The sequence below is a fragment of the Canis lupus genome, chromosome 9 (genome assembly GCF_011100685.1).
Source record: "Canis lupus familiaris isolate Mischka breed German Shepherd chromosome 9, alternate assembly UU_Cfam_GSD_1.0, whole genome shotgun sequence".
In the NCBI taxonomy this organism is placed as follows: domain Eukaryota; kingdom Metazoa; phylum Chordata; class Mammalia; order Carnivora; family Canidae; genus Canis; species Canis lupus.
The window spans coordinates 19,922,719-19,942,504 of record NC_049230.1 but is presented as its reverse complement, the minus strand read 5'-3'; the positions used below and the strand labels follow the sequence as shown (position 1 = coordinate 19,942,504).

The 19,786-nt window shown below is 48.3% G+C and overlaps 2 protein-coding genes across 2 annotated transcripts; both read left to right on the top strand.

The window, feature by feature from the left end:
* Positions 1-3,267: 3,267 nt before the first annotated feature.
* RPL27 (ribosomal protein L27) lies at positions 3,268-6,659 on the top strand. The gene is made up of 5 exons (NM_001003102.2): positions 3,268-3,308; positions 3,548-3,630; positions 4,728-4,897; positions 6,352-6,462; positions 6,568-6,659. The coding sequence occupies exons 2-5, from the start codon at positions 3,550-3,552 to the stop codon at positions 6,614-6,616; spliced, it is 411 nt and encodes a 136-aa protein (NP_001003102.2). The 5' UTR covers positions 3,268-3,308; positions 3,548-3,549; the 3' UTR covers positions 6,617-6,659.
* A 2,189-nt stretch (positions 6,660-8,848) lies between these two features.
* Positions 8,849-19,760, top strand: IFI35 (interferon induced protein 35). Its single transcript, XM_038547212.1, has 7 exons — positions 8,849-9,067; positions 17,921-18,019; positions 18,376-18,523; positions 18,600-18,706; positions 18,802-18,991; positions 19,087-19,193; positions 19,407-19,760. The coding sequence occupies exons 1-7, from the start codon at positions 9,050-9,052 to the stop codon at positions 19,596-19,598; spliced, it is 861 nt and encodes a 286-aa protein (XP_038403140.1). The 5' UTR covers positions 8,849-9,049; the 3' UTR covers positions 19,599-19,760.
* Positions 19,761-19,786: the final 26 nt, after the last annotated feature.

The following is a 19,786-nucleotide window of genomic DNA, read 5'->3' as shown; positions in this document are numbered from 1 at the left end:
GTGATGGAAGAGCTGAGATTTGAATCAAGTTGCCTGAATCCAAATGCTATGGTCTCAGGCAGCCCGGGTGGTGCAGCGGTTTAGCGCTGCCTGCAGCCCAGGGCATGATCCTGGAGTCCCAGGATCGAGTCCCACGTCAGGCTCTCTGCATGGAGCCTGCTTCTCCCTCTGCCTGTGTCTCTGCCTCTCTCTCTCTCTCTGCATCTCTATGAATAAATAAAATCTTTTTAAAAAAATGCTATGGTCTCTATATTCTGTCATGCTATCTCATTGTATCATGCTGCTTCCAGAACTTTTGTTCCTCTCTCTCCTTTATCTACCACCTCACTCCACCACTTTTTCCCACATACCCACTAGAAATTTTTTTTAAAGATTTATTTATTTATTCATGAGAGACACACACAGAGAGAGGCAGAAACACAGGCAGAGGGAGAAGCAGGCTCCACGCAGGGAGCCCGATGCGTTACTCGGTCCTGGGTCTCCAGGATCAGGCCCTGGGCCGAAGGCAGGCGCTAAACTGCTGAGCCACCCGGGCTGCCCCCACCAGAAATTTCTGCTGCCAAAGGACAATGCCATAAGGAGATGGACAGACAGCCACTGCTCTACCAAGTTCTTCACATAAAGGCAGGAGCACCTGGGTGGCTCAGTCGCTTAAGTGTCTGCCTTCATTTCAGGTCGTGATCTTGGGGTCCTGGAATCCAGCCCTGAGTCTGGCTCCCTGCTCAGTGGGGAATCTGCTTCTCCCTCTGCCTCTGCCCCTGCCCCCCTCCACTTGTGCTCTTGTGCTAATGGTGGATTTAAGAGTTGAGGGGGAAATAAAAGTTGAGGGAAACTTCCCAAAATAAGTTGTATAGATCATATGGCTCCACTCCAGACTGGAGTTGTTATCTCTTCGGTTAGAAATCCATTTTTCATAAACATAGCAAGCAATTCTGACGCACACAAAAGTCGGAGGAGGAGAAGAAAAAAATCTGAGGCTGGACTGGTTGGGGGCAAGCGGAAAAGGACATAAAAGACTTAAAAGGCAAGGAAAAATTCACAGGATTTAGTACTAATTTGATTTGGAGAGTGTGAGAAGAGTCCAAGGCAATTACGAGATTTCATGATTTGGTTTCTGTTTTCCAAGAGAGAGCAAAAGAGGGAACAGCCTATAAGGAAGCTGGGACCAGACCATGGATGTGGAAAAGGGCAGGGTGGTGTGGTGTAGTGGGAAGAACATTGGACTGGGAATAAGAACTTGCTCTGCGTCACCATCTCTGTGACTTTGCTGCTCCAGAACTATCCTCTCAGAGGCCAGAACAGATTATCTCTGAGGTCCCTTCCAACTCTAAAATGTCATATTCCAAATTAAAAGATTTTAATTGAATATAGAAATATGAGGGACACCTGGGTGGCTCAGCAGTTGAGCATCTGCCTTTGGCCCAGATCGTGATCCTGGGGTTCTGGGATCGAGTCCTACATCGGGCTTCCTGCAGGGAGCCTGCTTCTTCTTTTGCCTATGTCTCTGCCTCTCTCTGTCTCTCATAAATAAGTAAATAAAATATTTAAATAAAAAGAAATAGGAGTACGTAGTTACTGTGATAAACCATTGGAATGGGGTTGTGAGGGCTGCAGGGAAATGTGGTCCCTGGAGAGCCTTAAAAAGAGAATTGATGAAACCTTATTGTTTCTACATCTTGCCCAAGACCATCCCCTAGATCTTCAGTGTTCAGACAAGCAAAGGCTGTAAGATGGTTTTCCTTTCTCTTGAACTCAGATTTTTTTTTTTTTAATTCATGAGAGACACAGAGAGCGAGAGAGGCAGAGACACAGGCAGAGGGAGAAGCAGGCTCCATGCAGGGAGCCTGACTTGGGACTTGATCTTGGCACTCCAGGATCATGCCCTGGGCCGAAGGCAGGCGCTAAACCTGCTGAGCCACTCAGGGATCCCCTTCTCTTGAACTCAGAAGACAACTGAAGAACCATCTAAAAACCTCTTCCAGGGGATCCCTGGGTGGCGCAGCGGTTTGGCGCCTGCCTTTGGCCCAGGGCGCGATCCTGGAGACCCGGGATCGAATCCCACGTCGGGCTCCCGGTGCATGGAGCCTGCTTCTCCCCCTGCCTGTGTCTCTGCCTCTCTCTCTCTCTCTCTCTCTCTCTCTCTCTCTGTGACTATCATAAATAAATTTAAAAAAAAAAAAAAAAAAAAAAAAAAAAACCTCTTCCAGGGCAGCCTGGGTGGCTCAGTTTAGCACTGCCTTCCCCCCAGGGCATGATCCTGGAGACCTGGGATGGAATCCCTTGTCAGGCTCCCTGCAAGGAGCCTGCCTCTCTCTGTGTGTGTCTCTCATGAATAAATAAATAAAGTCTTTAAAAATAATAATAATAAATAAAAACACTCTTCCAGGGATGCCTGACTGGTTCTGTCGGTAGAACAGGTGACTCTTGATCTCAACGTCCTGAATGCAAGCCCCATCTTGGGCATGGTGCCTACTCTAAAAAAAATAATAATGATAAAATCACTCTTCCAGTGAATGATGGGAAATAATTCAGTTTGAGAACCAACTAGACCTGGGTTCAAACCTAGATTTGAATCTCATCTGTGCTACCGATTAGGATCAACCTCAGATAGGTAACTTAACCTCAATTTAAGGTTAAGGAAATTGGAATCTCAATTTCCTCATGTCTAAATGGTAGGAAAATACCCAAGATGCAGGCAGGGTTGGGAGAACTAAATGGGCTGTCAACTTACCTAAGAAGCCTAGCACAGAGTAGGGGCTCAGTGATTATCACCATCGTTGTCCTTCGCCTCCCTCACTGCTTATTCCAGTCGGTAATGTCTGTGACATCACTAGACTCTAAATATTGAGGTAAGCTCTCTTGCCTGACCTCCGTCTCTCCCTTCTTACGCCTCACAGTGCACAGTGACAGAAGTCCTAGGTTGCTGACTTTTCCAAAGCATAAAGGTCAATTGTAAACTGTGTCTCCTCCTAGCGTCCGAAAAAGGAACTACAATGAAGGGTGCCTCAGAGCAGCGGACTCAAAAATCTGCGCGCTTTCGAGCCTTCCTTGCTCTTCCAGCCTACGCGGGAGAAAGGGACCCCTTTGTTCTTGCCCACTGCTGAAGCTACTAATAAAGTTTGATTTGAATAAATAAGCTACCGAGGCCTGCTCTCCCCGCAGGAGCTTCTTCCGCCCGCAACGGATTTCGAGAGGCGGGACAAGCTTGAGGGGCGGGACCGGACGTGAGATCCACTCTCCCCCGGGGTGAAAGGTTAGCGGAAGTGCCGTTTCTTCCTTTCTGCTGTAGGCTCGAGTGGCTGGTGTCGGTAAGTAGAGGCTTGGGCAGGGTGTTCCAATCCGCCGCCATCCGCGGCCCGGGGGTTGAGTGACGGGGCGGCACCGGGCGCTTTCCGTTGTTCGGCTTCTGGCGGCTTCGTAGCGGTCCTGTCCTGCGAGCAGGGCCGGCGGGCGGCTTGGGCCGAGACGATAGGGACGCCGTCGTAGTTTCCGGGCCCGCAGTCTCGGCTTGCGGGTTTCAGATCGGACCCTTCTCCTTCCTCTGCAGAGATGGGCAAGTTCATGAAACCCGGGAAGGTGGTGCTGGTCCTGGCCGGACGCTACTCCGGACGCAAAGCGGTCATCGTGAAGGTAGCAGCCCCCCGAGCCTCTGCTGCGCGCTTGCATCTCGTGATGGGGCTACTTAGGGAGGGCCTGCGAGCTTGGAATCCAGGACCTAGCTTGGGGCATTAGTCCCCGAGCATTGCGGGCGGGAGAGGGCGAATGCGAGCGGACTCTTGAGAGAGAGGAAGGTGCAAGGTAAAAACAAATGTGAATGGAATCGGGCGCCTAACCCATAACGCGGCCTCTACCAGGGAGAGTGTAAAAAATAATCGTAGCCAGCGTGTATCGAGCGCTTCCATTGTGTCTGACACCGCTTTACAGGTGTTGTCACGTTCAGTCCTGACGTAACCCGTAGGGGAGTCTACTGAGATAAAAACCATCAGGTGCGGGACGCCTGGGAGGCTCAGGGCGTGATCCTGGAGTCTCATGATCCAGTCCCACATCGGCCTCCCTGCAGGGAGCCTGCTTCCCCCCTTTGCCTCTCTCACTCTGTGTCTCTCATAATAAATAAATAAAATAAGGTGCTGCGGCTGGGATTCTGTAAAAGGAGGAGAAATTGTTTCTAGTCAAAGCGATCACTTGGCGTATTCTGGCCTTTTGACATTGGCCTTCTGTCTACATCTTGTAGCCTCTTATGAGAGCTCCCCTAAGCCCTGGCAAGGTACACCTGCTTTGGGCTGTTGTGGGGCCACGGAGGGGGGAACGGCGCACCCGTGGGTTTGCCTTCCCCCATCTCTTTGAGACTGGTTTCTGGAGTTAGGCCACCAGTTTTGGGGTCCTGCTTCTCGTCCTTACTAGCAGTGCAATGGTAGGCGGAGTTAAGAGATGTAAAGTCCTAAGAACCAGTGCTCGGTACAAAGCAAGCACTCCATTAATGTTAATATTTGCTCCTTTTAAATCTTTTACCTCCCAGGAGCCTTTCCAGATTCTTGTGGGGGTGAACACGGCCCTCTGTTAGCACAACACTCAGAATGCTAGAAGGTCTAGGACTAGCCTTGGGGGGTTTTTTCCCATCGTGGGTCCCAGACTCTGGGAGTGGAGATGTTCCTTTCATACATGCCTCACATCTAGCAAAGGGCCTAAATAGGCCCTCGGTCAATAACATTTGACTCTTGCTCCTTCAGAACATTGATGATGGCACCTCAGACCGTCCCTACAGCCATGCTCTGGTGGCCGGAATAGACCGCTATCCCCGAAAAGTGACAGCTGCCATGGGCAAGAAGAAAATCGCCAAGAGGTCAAAGATCAAGTCTTTTGTGAAAGTTTATAACTACAATCACCTCATGCCCACAAGGTGAGCATTTCAGGAATGGGAATGAAAGGGTCTTATCTTTTCACTGCCTCTGTCCTGCTGAATAAGGAGACAGCCTTGTAGCCATTCTAGTATGGGGAAGAGCCATCATTTTTCCTGTATCTCTTACAAAGTGGTGGTGGTTTCCGGTGTTGCCTCTTTAATTCAACATAGAGCTGTGTTCTTCCATTTTCTGTGGTGGCTTACCTGACTTGGCCAAGCAGGATTTAAAAATCTCTTCTGGATCCCTGGGTGGCGCAGCGGTTTGGCGCCTGCCTTTGGCCCAGGGCGCGATCCTGGAGACCCGGGATCGAATCCCACATCGGGCTCCCGGTGCATGGAGCCTGCTTCTCCCTCTGCCTGTGTCTCTGCTTCTCTCTCTCTCTCTCTCTCTCTCTCTCTATCATAAATAAAAAAAAAAAATCTCTTCTAAGCTTGCTCCCTGTTTCCCCACCTGTAAGTTCTGTTAAGTATTAGATAAGAATCATTTGATTTGTTTGCATTTAGAGTAAATACAGGCATGGGATCTGGCCTGATCTCTACCACTGTTCCACTTCTTAAGTTAGTTACTGGAGGCTTTCCAAAATGGTTGGTAAATAAAGCAAACCACCTCCCCCCCAACTCATTCCACTTGGTTGCCAAGCCCTTTAGTCCCTGGCCTTACACAGTGTTGTGCATCATACACACTATCTCGGTGCACCAGTTATATGGAAAAACAGCATTTGAGAGAGTCCTGAACAATGATTGCCAAAACCCAGCATTATGTGCCTTACAGTTCGCTGCTGGAGGCTGCATGTTTACCTTTAAGCTATCTTAAAAGGTTAGAGCTGTCTCTCAGGTATTGGGAAACGGTGAGACCCCAGCAACTAATCACCCAGCTTTCGCACTGTCAACAGTTAGGCTGCCCCTGCCCACACACAACTTGAACGAGGCTAAATAAAATGACTCAAGGGGTGCCTGGGTGGCTCAGTCAGGTAAGTGCCTGCCTTTAGCTCAGGTCATGATCCTGGGGTCCTGGGATCGAGCCCTGTCTCAGGCTCCCTAGTCAGTGAGGAGTCAGAAGCCTGCTTCTCCCTCTGCTGCTACTACCCCTGCTTCTGTGTGCACACATGAACTCTCGCAAATAAATAAAATGTTAAAATGCTCCAAATGGAAAGCTGGCCAACTGCCATAATCATAGTGAAGGAGATTTAATAAAGTGAAAGTCCTTAGCTAGAAAAATAGTCACTATAGAAAGTTGAGAATGAAATGTGAAGTATTTTGGTGGTTTGAGTCTATGTAAAGGAGTCTTCTTAATTGGGAATTTCCAAAGAATATCCTTGGGACTTTGCGAATCACTCCTATGGAGACAGACCCTAACACCCTAATGTCTGTCATGTCTGTCCCAGGAGTCCTTGGACTGTGTGAAGGCTCTGGCAGTTTGTGGGCTGATCTTACCTCCCTAATATTGTCGCCAGGTACTCTGTGGATATCCCTTTGGACAAAACTGTCGTCAACAAGGATGTCTTCAGAGACCCTGCTCTTAAACGCAAGGCCCGACGAGAGGCCAAGGTCAAGTTCGAGGAGAGGTAAATGGATTTAAGTGGTGGATTTTGGAGTATGGGGGCCCTTTTGTCCATAAAGGGAATTTGGCTTCACTGTTCTTCTCAATGGTGTCCTTTTCCCCCTTCTAGGTACAAGACTGGCAAGAATAAGTGGTTCTTCCAGAAGCTGCGGTTTTAGATTTCTTTCAGTCATTAAAAATAAATTAAAAAAAAAAAAAAGATCCGTGTCTGCCTGCAGCATGTGTTAGACTGATCTGATGAGACATTGGGTGGTGGGTGAGAGGCTGTGGGAAAATATATAAGGCCTTTGTGAGCTTGGACTAGTTCTGTCCTGAGCCTGATAATCCTTTCATCATTTGGACACCCTTGGTTGGTAAGGTGTGAGCTACTGAACTGTTTTCCAAAAAAGAACTACTGACATTCTCGGGTGCAGAGTTCTTTAGCATCTTTAAGCTGGCTTCAGCCTGTCACATAACCTAGAGAGAACTTGGGCCACTCTACTACTGCCTCTCCCCCCTCCCCCCAATTGGGAATGCCCACAGGCCCCTCTCAGTGGGCCCTGCTACTTTGGATTTAGAGCCACCAATCTGAGGATCTCAAACCAACCACAGAGTGCCATAGTCCCACTTGGATTTACTAGGTCAGAATTTGTAGCAGATTATCTGCTGATAACTGGTGCTGCTCTAGATAGGAGTGGGGACTAATGAAAGCCTGATCTCCCCCTTCACCCACCCATTCCTAGTGAGATCAAGAGGTCCCCAGGGCAGCCCCGGTGGCCCAGCGGTTTGGCGCAGCCTGTGGCCCGCGGTGTGATCCTGGAGACCTGGGATCAAGTCCCACACCCAGCATTGAGCCTGCTTCTCTCTCTCTCTCTCTCTCTCTCTCTCTCTCTCTCTCTCTCTCTCCCCTCTCTGAATAAATAAAATCTTAAAAAAAATAAAAAAAAAAAACAAAGGAAAAGATGTCCCCAAATGGCCTGGCTGGCAGAGATAAAAGATGTGATTCAAGGGTCTTGGCCATGGTTGGGTCACTAGTACTTAAGGATAGGTATTTGGCCCTTCTCTGGCATTTTACCTTTTACTGGATACCTATGACACTTACTGGTGAAATAGGCTCTCCAGCTGAGCTGGTCACTAGATGGAAGTAGGAGTGAAATAGGTGTGTTCACCAAGCATTGCACTTGGCATGCATCCACCTGAAGTGTGGGGGAAGGGTTAGGTCTGTAAATTACTTGAAAAATCCTGGACTGGAGATTAGGAAACCAGTCTACAAAGTCCTATGTCCTTTAATTTGATTTCTTACCCTTAAGTATGGTCCGTCTACCTTAAGTCTGTCTGGGGACATTCCTAAGTACCTTGCCTACTCAGTCACAAATGGAAGTGAATTTAAACCCTCTGACTAGAGGGCAGCCCTGGTGGTGCTGCGGTTTAACGCCGCCTGCAGCCCGGGGTGTGATCCTGGAGACCCGGGATCAAGTCCCACATCAGGCTTCCTGTATGGAGCCTGCTTTCCCCTCTGCCTATGTCTCTGCCTCTCTGTGTCTCTCATGAATAAAAATAAAATAAATAAATCTTTAAAAAAAAACCAAACGTGATACAACGTCCTCTGTGCTGGGTTATGTTACTATTTTTAAAAAATAATAAAAAAATAAACCCTCTGACTAGAAACAATGAGCAGCCCCAGTGGCTCAGCGGTTTAGTGCCGCCTGTAGCCCGGGGTGTGTGTGATCCTGGAGACCCTGGATCGAGTCCCATGTCAGGCTCCCTGCATGGAGCCTGCTTCTCCCTCTGCCTGTGTCTCTGCCCCTCTCTCTCTCTCTCTCTCTGTCACTCATGAATAAATAAATAAAATCTTTAAACAAACAAAAAAAAAGAGTTCTTTCTACTCTGCCTCAAGGCCCAAATTCAAATACTATTCCACCCAGGTTTGAATACATGGCTTGACTTCCCAGCAATATGACTTCGAGCAAGTTTCTACACTCCACTGCCTCAGAAGTTTAGAATCTCGTCCATAAAATGGCAAAAACAGAACTGACTTTGTGGGGTTGTTTGGAAGATTGAGTTAACTCGTGAAGCAGAACCAGTATTGGATCAGCTCTCAAACAAAATGGCTGGCTACTCGTACAGCTTTGCAAACGTGGAGAGGCCTTAGCCAGCCTGGTTACATTTCTCAATCTTAATTAGTTCTTATGCACCCGGCATCTTTCTGGGCTCCGGGGAAATAACAGTAGACAAAATTCTACCTGCGGGTTCCTACTGGGATTAATAGGCTGGGAATGAGTGGTTGATTGGGGCCTACATCCTGTTTGCAGTTATTTGTGGGTGGCTTCCCCTCCGGCCTCCAGGGGGTGAAGTCAACTTTCAAGACCAGAAAGGCTCCTCCCAGAGGTGGGGCAGGCGGCTGGGGGCGTGTCAAACCAGCAGAAGGGATTTTGCAGAAATGAAAGTGGAAGCAAAGCCTGCAGGCAGAGCCATCAGAAGTGCATGTCAGGCCCAGCTTGGAGGAGACTAAGACACCTCAGAAGGTAGAAGCAAGCGTTTCGTTACAGAGAACGCTGCCACTTTGCGCCCAGCTCTGAAGCCTCAGCCCTTGCCAACCAGACCCCAGGCTCATGTCAGTCTATGATGTGGTAAGTGAGGAGAGTGTTGGGGGGCGGTGGGAGAAGCAGAGGAGCATTCCTCTTGGCTGAGAATGTGCAGGTAGGTATCTCAGGGCCTGGTGGCCGAGTGTCTCTGCCCATCTCTCAGACCTGCTAGAGGTTGGGGGAGAAACACCGCTGCCATTACCTCTCCCCTAACCCATTGCCTCAGAGGCAGTTCTATATCCTGCACCTCAGGAGCTCCAGAAGTCCTCATGTGAATGTGCATTTTTTCTGAGCCAATCCACAGTTCTCTTTCGATACTCAAAGGGCTTTGTGACCCAAAAAGTTTAAGATTCATTCACACCCTGATCTCCTGAGATCTTGCCCAACAAACTTCCCCTCCTTATATTTCATCCTAGAGTTGAAATGGATAGTTCCACACCTTACAGTTCATTTCAGTTGAACCCTGGGCCCTCTTCCCGGTCACTGGAAGACGTGTTACTCCTCAAAGAGCTCACCTTCCCCCTGCGAGCTGTGGTCCTCTCTTTCCTGACCTGTGAATGCCCTGACTCCTGCTAGACTATGACTGGTCCCCTGTGTAGCCTGTTCACCTTTGATCCCTAGACATGCTAGCCCTGTGCCTGGCAGGCAGTCAGCACTCAATAAACAGCTGTGGGATGAATGAATTTCCTCCTCTCTCCAGCTTCTTCAGTCTTTCCCTCCCTGCTACTACCCCGTCTGTTATAAGTACACAGATGTCTCGCTTGGGAAATTTTCATTTGCACCCCAAGTGTATTAAGATCACAGGCTCAGAGCCCCTGGCTGGCTCAGTTGGTGGAGTCGGTGACTCCTGATCACAGAGTTGTGAGTTCAAACCCCACGTTGGGTGTAGAGATCACTTTTTAAAAAAAGAAAAATGGGGCAGCCTGGGTGGCTCAGCGGTTTAGCGCCGCCTTCAGCCCAGGGCGTGACCCTGGGGTCCCGGGATTGAGTCCCACGTAGGGCTTCTGCATGGAGCCTGCTCCTCCCTCTGCCTGTGTCTCTGCCTCTCTCTCTCTCTCTCTCTCTCTCTCTCATGAATAAATAAATAAAATCTTTAAAAATAAATTTAAAAAAAAATAGAAAAAAGAAAAATTAGGGCATCTGGGTGGCTCAGTGGCTCAGTGGTTGAGCATCTCCCTTCGGCTCAGGTCATGATCCCAGGGTCCTAGAATCGAGTCCCACATCAGGCTCCCCATGGGAGCCTGCTTCTCCCTCTGCCTATGTCTCTGCCTCTCTCTGTATGTCTCTCATGAATAAATAAATAAAATCTTAAAAAAACTAAAGCAGGGCAGCCCCGGTGCCACAGCGGTTTAGCGCCACCTGCAACCCAGGGCGTGATCTGGGGACCCTGGATCGAGTCCCAGGTCAGGCTCCCTGCATGGAGCCTGCTTCTCCCTCTGCCTGTGTCTCTGCCTCTCTCTCTCTCTCTCTCTCTCTGCATCTCTATGAATAAATAAATAAATAAAATCTTAAAAAAAAAAACTAAAGCAGATAATCCATAAATTAATACACTAAAAACTTAGCACACTGCTTGGCAACTACTAAGCATACAATATGTGTTTGTTATTTATTTTTTAAGATTTTATTTATTTGAGAAAGAGCATAAGAGATAGAACATGAGTGGGTAAGAGGCAGAGGGAGAAGCAGCTCCCCACTGAGCAGAGAGCCTGTTGTGGGGCTCCATGTGGGGCTCCAGCCCGGGACTCTAGGATCATGACCTGAGCCAAAAGCAGGCCCTGAACCACCTGAACCATCCAGGTGCCCCAATATGTGTTTGTTATTATTGTTATTGCCAACCTTTCAGAATCCCAGTTCCCCAAGATTATCTTGATTCACCTCCATCTTCTACTTCTGCCAAAACTACTCCCTTGAAGAGCCTTTACATATTGGAAGGTAGATTCAGGAAACGCTTATCTTTTAATCACACTAAATTTATTATTGAGAGACAACCTCTGTTTATAACATTTTGCTATTTTCCCAGTTTTTTTATGCCTTTTTTTTTTAACTTTTTTTTTTTTAACTAATCCTTACACCCAATATGGGGCTCAAACTTATGACCCAGAGATCAAGAGTCACATGCTCTTGCAAGACTGAGCCAGCCAGTCGCCCCCTATGCATTTTTATGTGTTAATAAATATCCTTATCAAATAAAACTTTTTCCAAAACATTTTTTTAGGATCTTATTTATTTATTTGAGAGAGTGCACAAGCAGGAGGAGCTGCAGGGATAGAGAGAAGCAGACTCCCTGCCAAGCAGAGAGCCCAATGCAGGGCTTGATCCCAGGACTCTGGGATCACGACCTAAGCCAAAGGCAGACGCTTAACTGACTGAACCACCCAGGCACCCGGAAATAAAACTTTTTAAGTCAACAGAATAGGATCATACTTTCTATACAGTTTGTATATCTTGCTTTGGGGGCTTATTGTGAGCATTTTTTCATATCATTAAATGTTCTTCTATATCTTTTAATTGCTACATGATATTTATTTAGCTATTCCTCTATTGTTAATCATGTAGATTTCTATTCGTTTGTTTTGTTGTTTTGTTTTTAATGTAAGCTCTACACCCAATGTGGGGCTCGAACTCAGACCCTGAGATCAAGAGTCATATGCTCTACTGGCTAAGCCACCCAGACACCCCTCTTTTTGTCTGTTTTATTTTTTTATTTTTAAGATTCTGTTTATTTACTTATTCATGAGAGACACAGAGAGAAAGAGAGGCAGAGACACAGGCAGAGAGAGAAGCAGCCTCCATGTAGGAAGCCCGATGTGGGACTCGATCTCGGGACTCTAGGATCACACCCTGGGCCTAAAGCAGGCTCTAAGCCGCTGAGCCACACAGGCGTCCCTTTTTGTCTGTTTTAAATAAAGCCACAATAATAATCTTTTGTATGTGAACTTTGTAAGGCTATTTCTTTATAAGTAGCACTGTTTTTTGTTTCTCAGTCTCGGGATTCATTCTCATTCCTCATCTTAGTTGGCCTGTTAGCAGCATTCGGCACAGCTGCTCCTCCTCCTTGAAACCCTTCTTCACACTCCTGTTCTCCCTCCAGGTTCACCTCCCCACCCCCCATGCTTCTCCCTGGCTGGTACTTCTTCTCCTGACCCTTTGTGTTAAATGCTCCAGAAATCAGCCCTTGGACCTCTCTATGTCTGTACCCCTGTCACTGTTGCTTTCATGTAGTTGTGTGACTTTTTTCATGATCTTCCTTAGTTTTGTGACTTTATCTTCCCTCCATGAATAACTCCCAAATGTATACTTCCGGCCTGGACCCCTTCCCTGAATACTGGATCCCTAGAAGAAACTGCTACCCTATGTCTCTGCTGGAATATCACATAGGCACTTTATACCTAATATGTTCAAAATAAACTCCTAATTTTCTGCCCTAAGTCTTTTCCACCCACAGTCCTCCCCATCTCAGAAAATGGCTCATATTCCCTCCATTTGCTCAGGCCAAAAAGCTTAGAGTCATCTCAGACTCCTCTCTTTCTTCCACACTCTACTTCTGATCCATCAGCAACTTTAATCAATCTAGACTCCACAGCTCCTCACCACTTCCATCCACCTGGTCCAAGCCAGCAACATGGCTTCCCTGGACACTGTAATGGCCTCCTTGGTGGTCTCCCTGCTTGTGTCCTTTCTCCACAGCAGTCTAGCCACACTATAGCTAAGTAATCCTGTTAAATTTTAAGCCTGTCTACGGCTTCCCCCATCACAACATGTCATAGGCTCTACGTGGTCCAACCCCATTTCCTCTGTGACTTCATCTCTGGCCACTATCCTCTCAGTTCCTCTGCTCCACCACCTTGGCTTCCTTGCTATTCCTCAAATACGCCTGACAAACTCCCTTCTCAGGGCCTATGTACTTGCTGTTCCTCTGTATAGAACTTCCCCGTGTACACATGGCTCCTTCCTGCATCTCCTTCATTTAAATGATCAAGTATCATCTCAGCTAGGCCTGCTCTGATCACCCCATTTAAAATGTACTCCAATGTTCTCTCTCTGCCCCTGCTTTGTTTTTCTCCACAATATTACCACTAGTATACGGTAGATTTTATTTATTCTCTTTATTGTCTGATTCATCCTCTAGAACATAAACCCCACAAGGAAGTTCTGTTTTGTTCACGATTGTGTCTCCAGAGCCTAGAACAGTACCCGGCACTTGGTAGATGCTCAGTAGCTAATTCTTTTTTTTTTTTTTAATTTTTTTTATTATTTATTTATGATAGTCACAGAGAGAGAGAGGGGGGGGGGCGGGGCAGACAGAGAAGCAGACTCCATGCACTGGGAGCCCGACGTGGGATTCAATCCCGGGTCTCCAGGATTGCACCCTGGGCCAAAGGCAGGCACCAAACTGCTGCGCCACCCAGGGATCCCTCAGTAGCTAATTCTTGAATGAGTATGAGCAAGTAGACATCTTACAGCCTCCTTTCCTTGAAGCTCTGCTTCCTCCCTCTTCCCCCTCTGTGTCTCTGACAGTCCCCAGTCCTGGCCCCAGCCCTCTTTATCTCTGACCAGCCCCCCCTTTTTTTTTCCTCTTCCATTCCTTTGTCTCCTCTGCCTCCTGACTAGGTATCCTCAAAGATTAGATTTTTAAGGCTCTGTCCTTCAAACAGTTCTTCCTTCCCTTGGCTTCTTCCATCACCACATGCTGTTCCAAACCAGAGTCCTTTCTACTAAGTCCTGTCCCTGACCCTGTGTGTCTTCAACGGCCTTGGGTTCGGCTTATTTTGGCCCATTAATTAACCCTGACAGACCTCAGGTTCTCCATCTATAACATGAGGATTAATAGGGGTGCCTAGGTGGCTCAGTCAGTTAAGCATCTGACTCTTGACTTTGGCTAAGGTCATGATCTCAGGGTTGTGGGATTCAGCCCCACGTTGGACTCCCTGATTAGCTAAGAGTCTGCTTGAGATTCTCTCTCTCCCTCTCCCTCTGCCCCACCTCCCTGGCTCACACATTCACTCTCTCTCTTTCTCTCTCAAATAATAACTCTTTTAAAAAAATAATAAAAGGAGGATTAATAAAATAGAAAACACTCGGGGATCCCTGGGTAGCTCAGCGGTTTAGTGCCTGCCTTGGGGCCAGGGCGTGATCCTGGAGTCCTGGGATCAAGTCCCACATCGGGCTCCCTGAATGGAGCCTGCTTCTCCCCGCCTATGTCTCTGCCTCTCTCTGTGTCTCTCATGAATAAATAAATAAAATCATAAAATAAAATAAAAATAAAATAAAATAAAATAGAAAACACTCAACATAGCACGCATTATGTGTCAGGCACCTTTGTTTCCAACAAAATTATATATAGGTGGAAATTGCTATTATGCCCATTTTACAGATGAGGAAACCAAGGCACAGAGAGCTAAATAACTTGCTCATTGTCTTGCAGTCCTAGCTAGGAGGTGCTGGATGTGAGCCCTAAAGTTTATGCTTTTTTTTTTTTTTTAAGATTTTGTTTATTGGGATCCCTGGGTGGCGCGGCGGTTTGGCGCCTGCCTTTGGCCCAGGGCGCGATCCTGGAGACCCGGGATCGAATCCCACGTCAGGTTCCCGGTGCATGGAGCCTGCTTCTCCCTCTGCCTGTGTCTCTGCCTCTCTCTCTGTGTGACTATCATAAATAAATTTAAAAAAAAAATTAAGATTTTGTTTATTCATGAGAGACACAGAAAGAGAGGCAGAAACATAAGCAGAGGGAGAAGCAGGATCCCCATGGGGAGCTTGATGCAGGACTCCATCCCAGGACCCCAGAATCACAATCTGAGCCAAAGGCAGATGCTCAACCACTGAGCCACCCAGGTGTCCAAATTCATGCTTTTAAACTGCCACCCAATACCCCTATGATGAGCATAGATAGCGTGAGATTTTTATCTTTATGGGGTAGTTAGGTTGTAAATTGGCAAGTAAGGCAGGAGCATAAAGGTAGTCAAAATTAACCTTAAATCATTTTTTTTAACCTTAAATCATTAACTCACCCCCAAAATATCCAGAATTTATAGTCTTTCAATGAGCTCTGTGTAGAATGGATTGCAGTTTTTTTCAATGGACCACCAGTTGCACATTGGCTTGCATTTAGGAGATAATGTTATCCTGTCATATAAATAATAGCATATATAGTTGAATTCATGTAAGTGACTATGATTGGTCTGTGTTGTCTTTCAGAGGGTCCTAGAAGAGAGAAGTTTGAGTTTGGTGTTGAAGATAGGAGGCCATTTTGTGATACTTAAATTGAGTTGGCATTCAACTATGCCCCGCATCTAGCAGGCCCCCAGTAACCATCGGCTCTCTTCTTTGCCTGTTGGGTCACTGGCTGGCTGGCTTGCTTGCTTGCTTTAAGATTTTATGTATTTATTTGAGAGAGAGAGAGAGAACCAGAAAGATCACAGAGGGAGAGGGAGAAGCAGACTTGCCACTGAGCAGAGAGCCCGATACGGGGCTCGATCCCAGTATCTTGAGATCATGACCTGAGCCAAAGGCACACACTTAACTGATCCAGGTGCCTGGGTCACTGGCTTTCTACCAAACTCTTGACACCTAGGTCTGCAACCTCGACATCATCGTTTCAGTTTGTCCCCTCTGTCTCCTTAATATACACACCCGGAGTCCTGGAGCTTTCCTCATGAAATATGCTCACCCGCACATGCCCATTGCCAGACGCCCAGCCCAGCTCCTGCCACATCCATGGGAATTAGAAACTCAGTGTCACTTCCCAGTTCCTGATGCTGGAGTTCATCCTGCCATAGCTGCCAAATTGCTCCCTTAAACACTGTGTCTACTACCTCACACACCCCCAAAATCTTCACTAGTTCTATTTCCTACTGATATCAAATCTGAACTCTCCTACTTGAATGGTTCTTTGAAAAACTCTATATTTATTGGGGTACCGGGGTGGCTCAATCGATTGAGCAACCAACTCTTGGTTTTGGCTCAGGTCATGATCTCAGGGTCATGAGATTGAGCCCCACGTTGGGCTCCATGCTCAGTGGGGAGTCTACGTGAGAGTCTTTCCTCCCCCTTTACCCTTCCCCCCTGCTTATGCTTTCTCTCTCAAATAAATACATAAAATATATTTTTTAAATATTTTATTTATTTGACAGAAAGCAATAGAGCATAAGCAGGCAGAGTGGCAGGCAGAGGGAGAAGCAGCAGGCTCCCCGCTGGACAGAGAGCTCCACATGGGGCTCCATCTCAGAATCCTGGGATCATGACCTGAGCCAAAGGCAGGCACCCCTAAAATAAAATCTTTTTTAAAAATGGGAAGAGGCAGCTCTGGTGGCTCAGCAGTTTAGCGCCGCCTTCAGCCCAGGGCATGACCCTGGAGACCCAGGATCGAGTCCCACGTCAGGCTCCGTGCATGGAGCCTGCTTCTCCCTCTACCCGTGTCTCTGGCTCTCTCTCAGTCTCTCTCTCTCTCTCTTTCTCTGTGTCTCTCATGAATAAATAAATAAAATCTTAAAAAAAAAAAAAAAGGGAAGATACAGGATCCTGAAACCACATTCCCACATGAGAAAATCTTGGCTGGAGCTGAGAAGAGGATGCCACTTAGGTGGGGACATGCTCTCTCCAGTTTGAGTTCCTAGCACTCCCTGTTATCCACACTGGCTTCCTGGACTCATTGATGTCATCTGTCCAGCCCCTAAAGTTCCCTTATTTATAGAAATATAAAGAACTGGGTGCCTTTCTCACTACCCATCAACCAGTGTTATTTGGTCAAGCCCTGGGTTCCTCTGTTTAAAATAAAGCAAACTCACACTGAACATCTCCAGTGCCCTCTGAAATATGCTCCCATCCTATCATTCATTCACCACATTCATTCATTCATTCAACACACATTTTTGAATGCCTGTTTTGTGCCAGGGACTCTGCCGAACACTGGGGACACAGAGATGGCTAGGATAGAGTCCCGCCTTCCCGAGTGAGCTCACACTTCTCTGAGCTGACCTTATTAATCAGGCCTCCCAACCACACAGTGAACTCGCCAGCTCACGTCTACTCCATCCCACAAACAAAGGTGCATTCATTCGTGTCCCTGGTGTCATTCCCTTGCCCATGTTGTCACTCTCTGTCTCTGGACTTGCTCCAAATCACACGCAGCCTGAAAGGCTGCTTAGTACAGTGGAAAGACCACTAGTCAAGGGACAAGCTGGGAGATGTGGGGGATGTCGCTCCCCCACTCTGGGCTATATTTCTTCACTGGAAAGCACAGATTGGAGTCAGACTGCATAGGGCCGAATGACTTTGGGCAAGTCACTTATCCTCTCTGAGCTTTGGTTTCCTCGTCTGTAAAATAAGGCTAAGGGAATTTATCTCATAGGGTTGTTTCCAGAATTGAGCGATATAATGCACATAGAAAGCTTGGCATATGGCCTGACATACAGTAAATGCTTCATAAATGTTAGCTAATAGTATGATGTGTTGCCATTCTAAGCCTGCATCCCCTTTGGAGGCCTCCCTAGTTATGTTAAGGCCTATGGGACAGTCCCTCCTCCATACTCCTAACATGCTTCACAGTGGGTCCTGTGGGTATGGTGTCTTGGGTACTGTTTCGTACAGACCCGATGGCTGGCCTCTTGTCCCCCACTACCCTGTGTCAGTGCTTGGCACCCTGCAGCAGGAACTCAGTTAGTGTTTGTTAAAGGCATAGTCTTCTGTAATGAACCAACTGTGGCTGCTGCCAAGGCTCCTCCTGCACCCCCCAGACAGTGGCTGAGATGAGGCCAGGTAAGTCCTGAGGAAAGTGGGCCAGGCCCAGCCCAGGGCTGGACTCTCCTTGAGCTGAGCACCAGCTCTGCTGTGGGAAAAGGCCTTCCACTGGGCTCCTTCTCCAGGAAGGCAGGTGGATGTCTGGTCATCTCCCCCTACTAGGCCCTCTGTGCGCTTCAGGAGGAGCAGACCAGACTGATGAGGAGGCTGCAGGAACTGCAGCAGCAGAGGAGAGAGCTCAGGGACATCCCCCCTGACCAGGTAAGCTGGGAGAGAGGGTGGCCTGGTAGAAAGAACTAGAAGTTACTCTCTCTCCTGGCTCCGCCACTTCTTTGCCTTGTGTGACCTCCAGTGTGTTACTTGAGCTCTTGGGACATGTGTTCTCATCTGTAAAGTGGAACTACCAGACTTGCTGGTGTGAGAACAAACTAAGATCTTGGGAGTAAAGTGCCAGTACAGGCTTGGCCTATGTTCATCCACTCATTTATCCAGCTCTTCTTTCAGTAAATGTACTTGTTCCTGGCATTGAGCACAAGGAACACTTTCCTCCTGGGGGGTGGGGGTCAGGCCTCTCCCGCCCCTGAAGGCTGCATCAGCCTCCCTGCCCTGGCCTCCAGGTCCCATTCTCAGTACCTGCACTCCCCCTGGTGTTCCGAGGACACACTCAGCAGGGCAAAGAGGTGCCCACGTGTTTGGTTTCCAAACTGCGGATCTGCTACCCTCTGCCAGGAGGTTCTGCTCTGGTCAACTTTGATGACCCCAAGGGTGAGCTCTCATGAGAAGCCCTGGGAGGGAGGCTGGGAGGCATCCCAGCACTGACCTTGCTGCTTCCTCATGCCAGTGGCTGAGAGGGTGGTACAGCAGAAGGAACATAAAATCGACATAGAGGAATGCCGGTTGCGGGTTCAAGTGGAAGCCTTGGAGCTGCCCATGGTGACCACCATCCAGGTGAGAGAACAGCAGGGTCCTGGGATGTGCAGGGAGTGCCATGGCACTTGGGCACTGGGAAGTGGGGCTGGACCTCTCCTTCATGTCTGCCCCAGGTGTCCACTCAGATAAGCAGGTGGAGCGTGCTGGTCAGTGGGTTTCCTGCAGGGCTCAGACTGAGTGAGGAGGAGCTGCTGGACAAGCTGGAGATCTTCTTTGGCAAGATCAGGAATGGAGGTGGTGAGGTGGAGACCCGGGAACTACTACTGCAAGGGGGTGTTGTTCTGGGTTTCACTAAGGACACAGGTAAGGGCCCTGCCCACAAGTTTCAGGCTGATGCATTAGACTGAGGGACAGCAGAGCCCTTGATGCCAGACGTCCATCCCTCTCTCTCCCCACAGTGGCGCAGCACCTGTGCCAGGTTGGCCAGTTCACAGTGCCACTGGGCAGGCAAAGTTTCCCTTTGAGAGTCTCTCCCTACCTAAGTGGGGAGATTCAGAAGGCAGAGGTAAGTGGGAAGGTAGAGAATCAGAGGCTGGGCAAGGAACCTGTCTGCCAGCCAGAAACTTGCCCAAAATGGGATCAGAGTCCCCAGACTCCACTGCCCTCCCCATTGCCAGCCTCTCCAGCCTCCTGGTCCCTCCCATACCCCCACGGTACCGCCTGTCCCTAGTCCCTGACTCTGGAGAGCCTTTTGCCCAGCTCCTGGCTCCTTTTCCAGATCATGTTCCGGCCGGTGCCCCAATCAGTGCTAGTGCTCAACATTCCTGATGTCCTGGATGGCCCAGAGCTGCAGGACATCCTGGAGATCCACTTCCAGAAGCCCTCTCGTGGAGGTGGAGAGGTGGAGTCCCTGAGAGTTGTGCCCCCGGGACAGCGGGGCCTGGCAGTCTTTACTGCCACATCGGGCTAAGAGCCTACCCTTCTCATTGCCCCCACCCTTCAGCCAAGCCTCTCTAACCAGGCTGGAGTCAGGTGCATTGGGTGCAAGAGATTGTGCTAGTCAACAGCGGCAGGGATTATGGGTTGTACAATGCTGCCCAAGAACAATAAAAGTGGCGTGACCTTCTTCTCATTGCATTTCCTGAAAGGAAACTTGAC

What these genes read in the sequence shown, in the direction of transcription:
- RPL27 (NM_001003102.2), top strand. Translation starts at nt 3,550, where the DNA reads ATGGGCAAGTTCATGAAACCCGGGAAGGTGGTGCTGGTCCTGGCCGGA. An exon ending in GCAAAGCGGTCATCGTGAAG is followed by an intron (nt 3,631 to 4,727) that starts GTAGCAGCCCCC and finishes TTGCTCCTTCAG; the next exon opens with AACATTGATGATGGCACCTC. An exon ending in AAGGTCAAGTTCGAGGAGAG is followed by an intron (nt 6,463 to 6,567) that starts GTAAATGGATTT and finishes TCCCCCTTCTAG; the next exon opens with GTACAAGACTGGCAAGAATA.
- IFI35 (XM_038547212.1), top strand. An exon ending in GGGACATCCCCCCTGACCAG is followed by an intron (nt 18,020 to 18,375) that starts GTAAGCTGGGAG and finishes CCTGGCCTCCAG; the next exon opens with GTCCCATTCTCAGTACCTGC. An exon ending in GGGTTTCACTAAGGACACAG is followed by an intron (nt 18,992 to 19,086) that starts GTAAGGGCCCTG and finishes CTCTCCCCACAG; the next exon opens with TGGCGCAGCACCTGTGCCAG.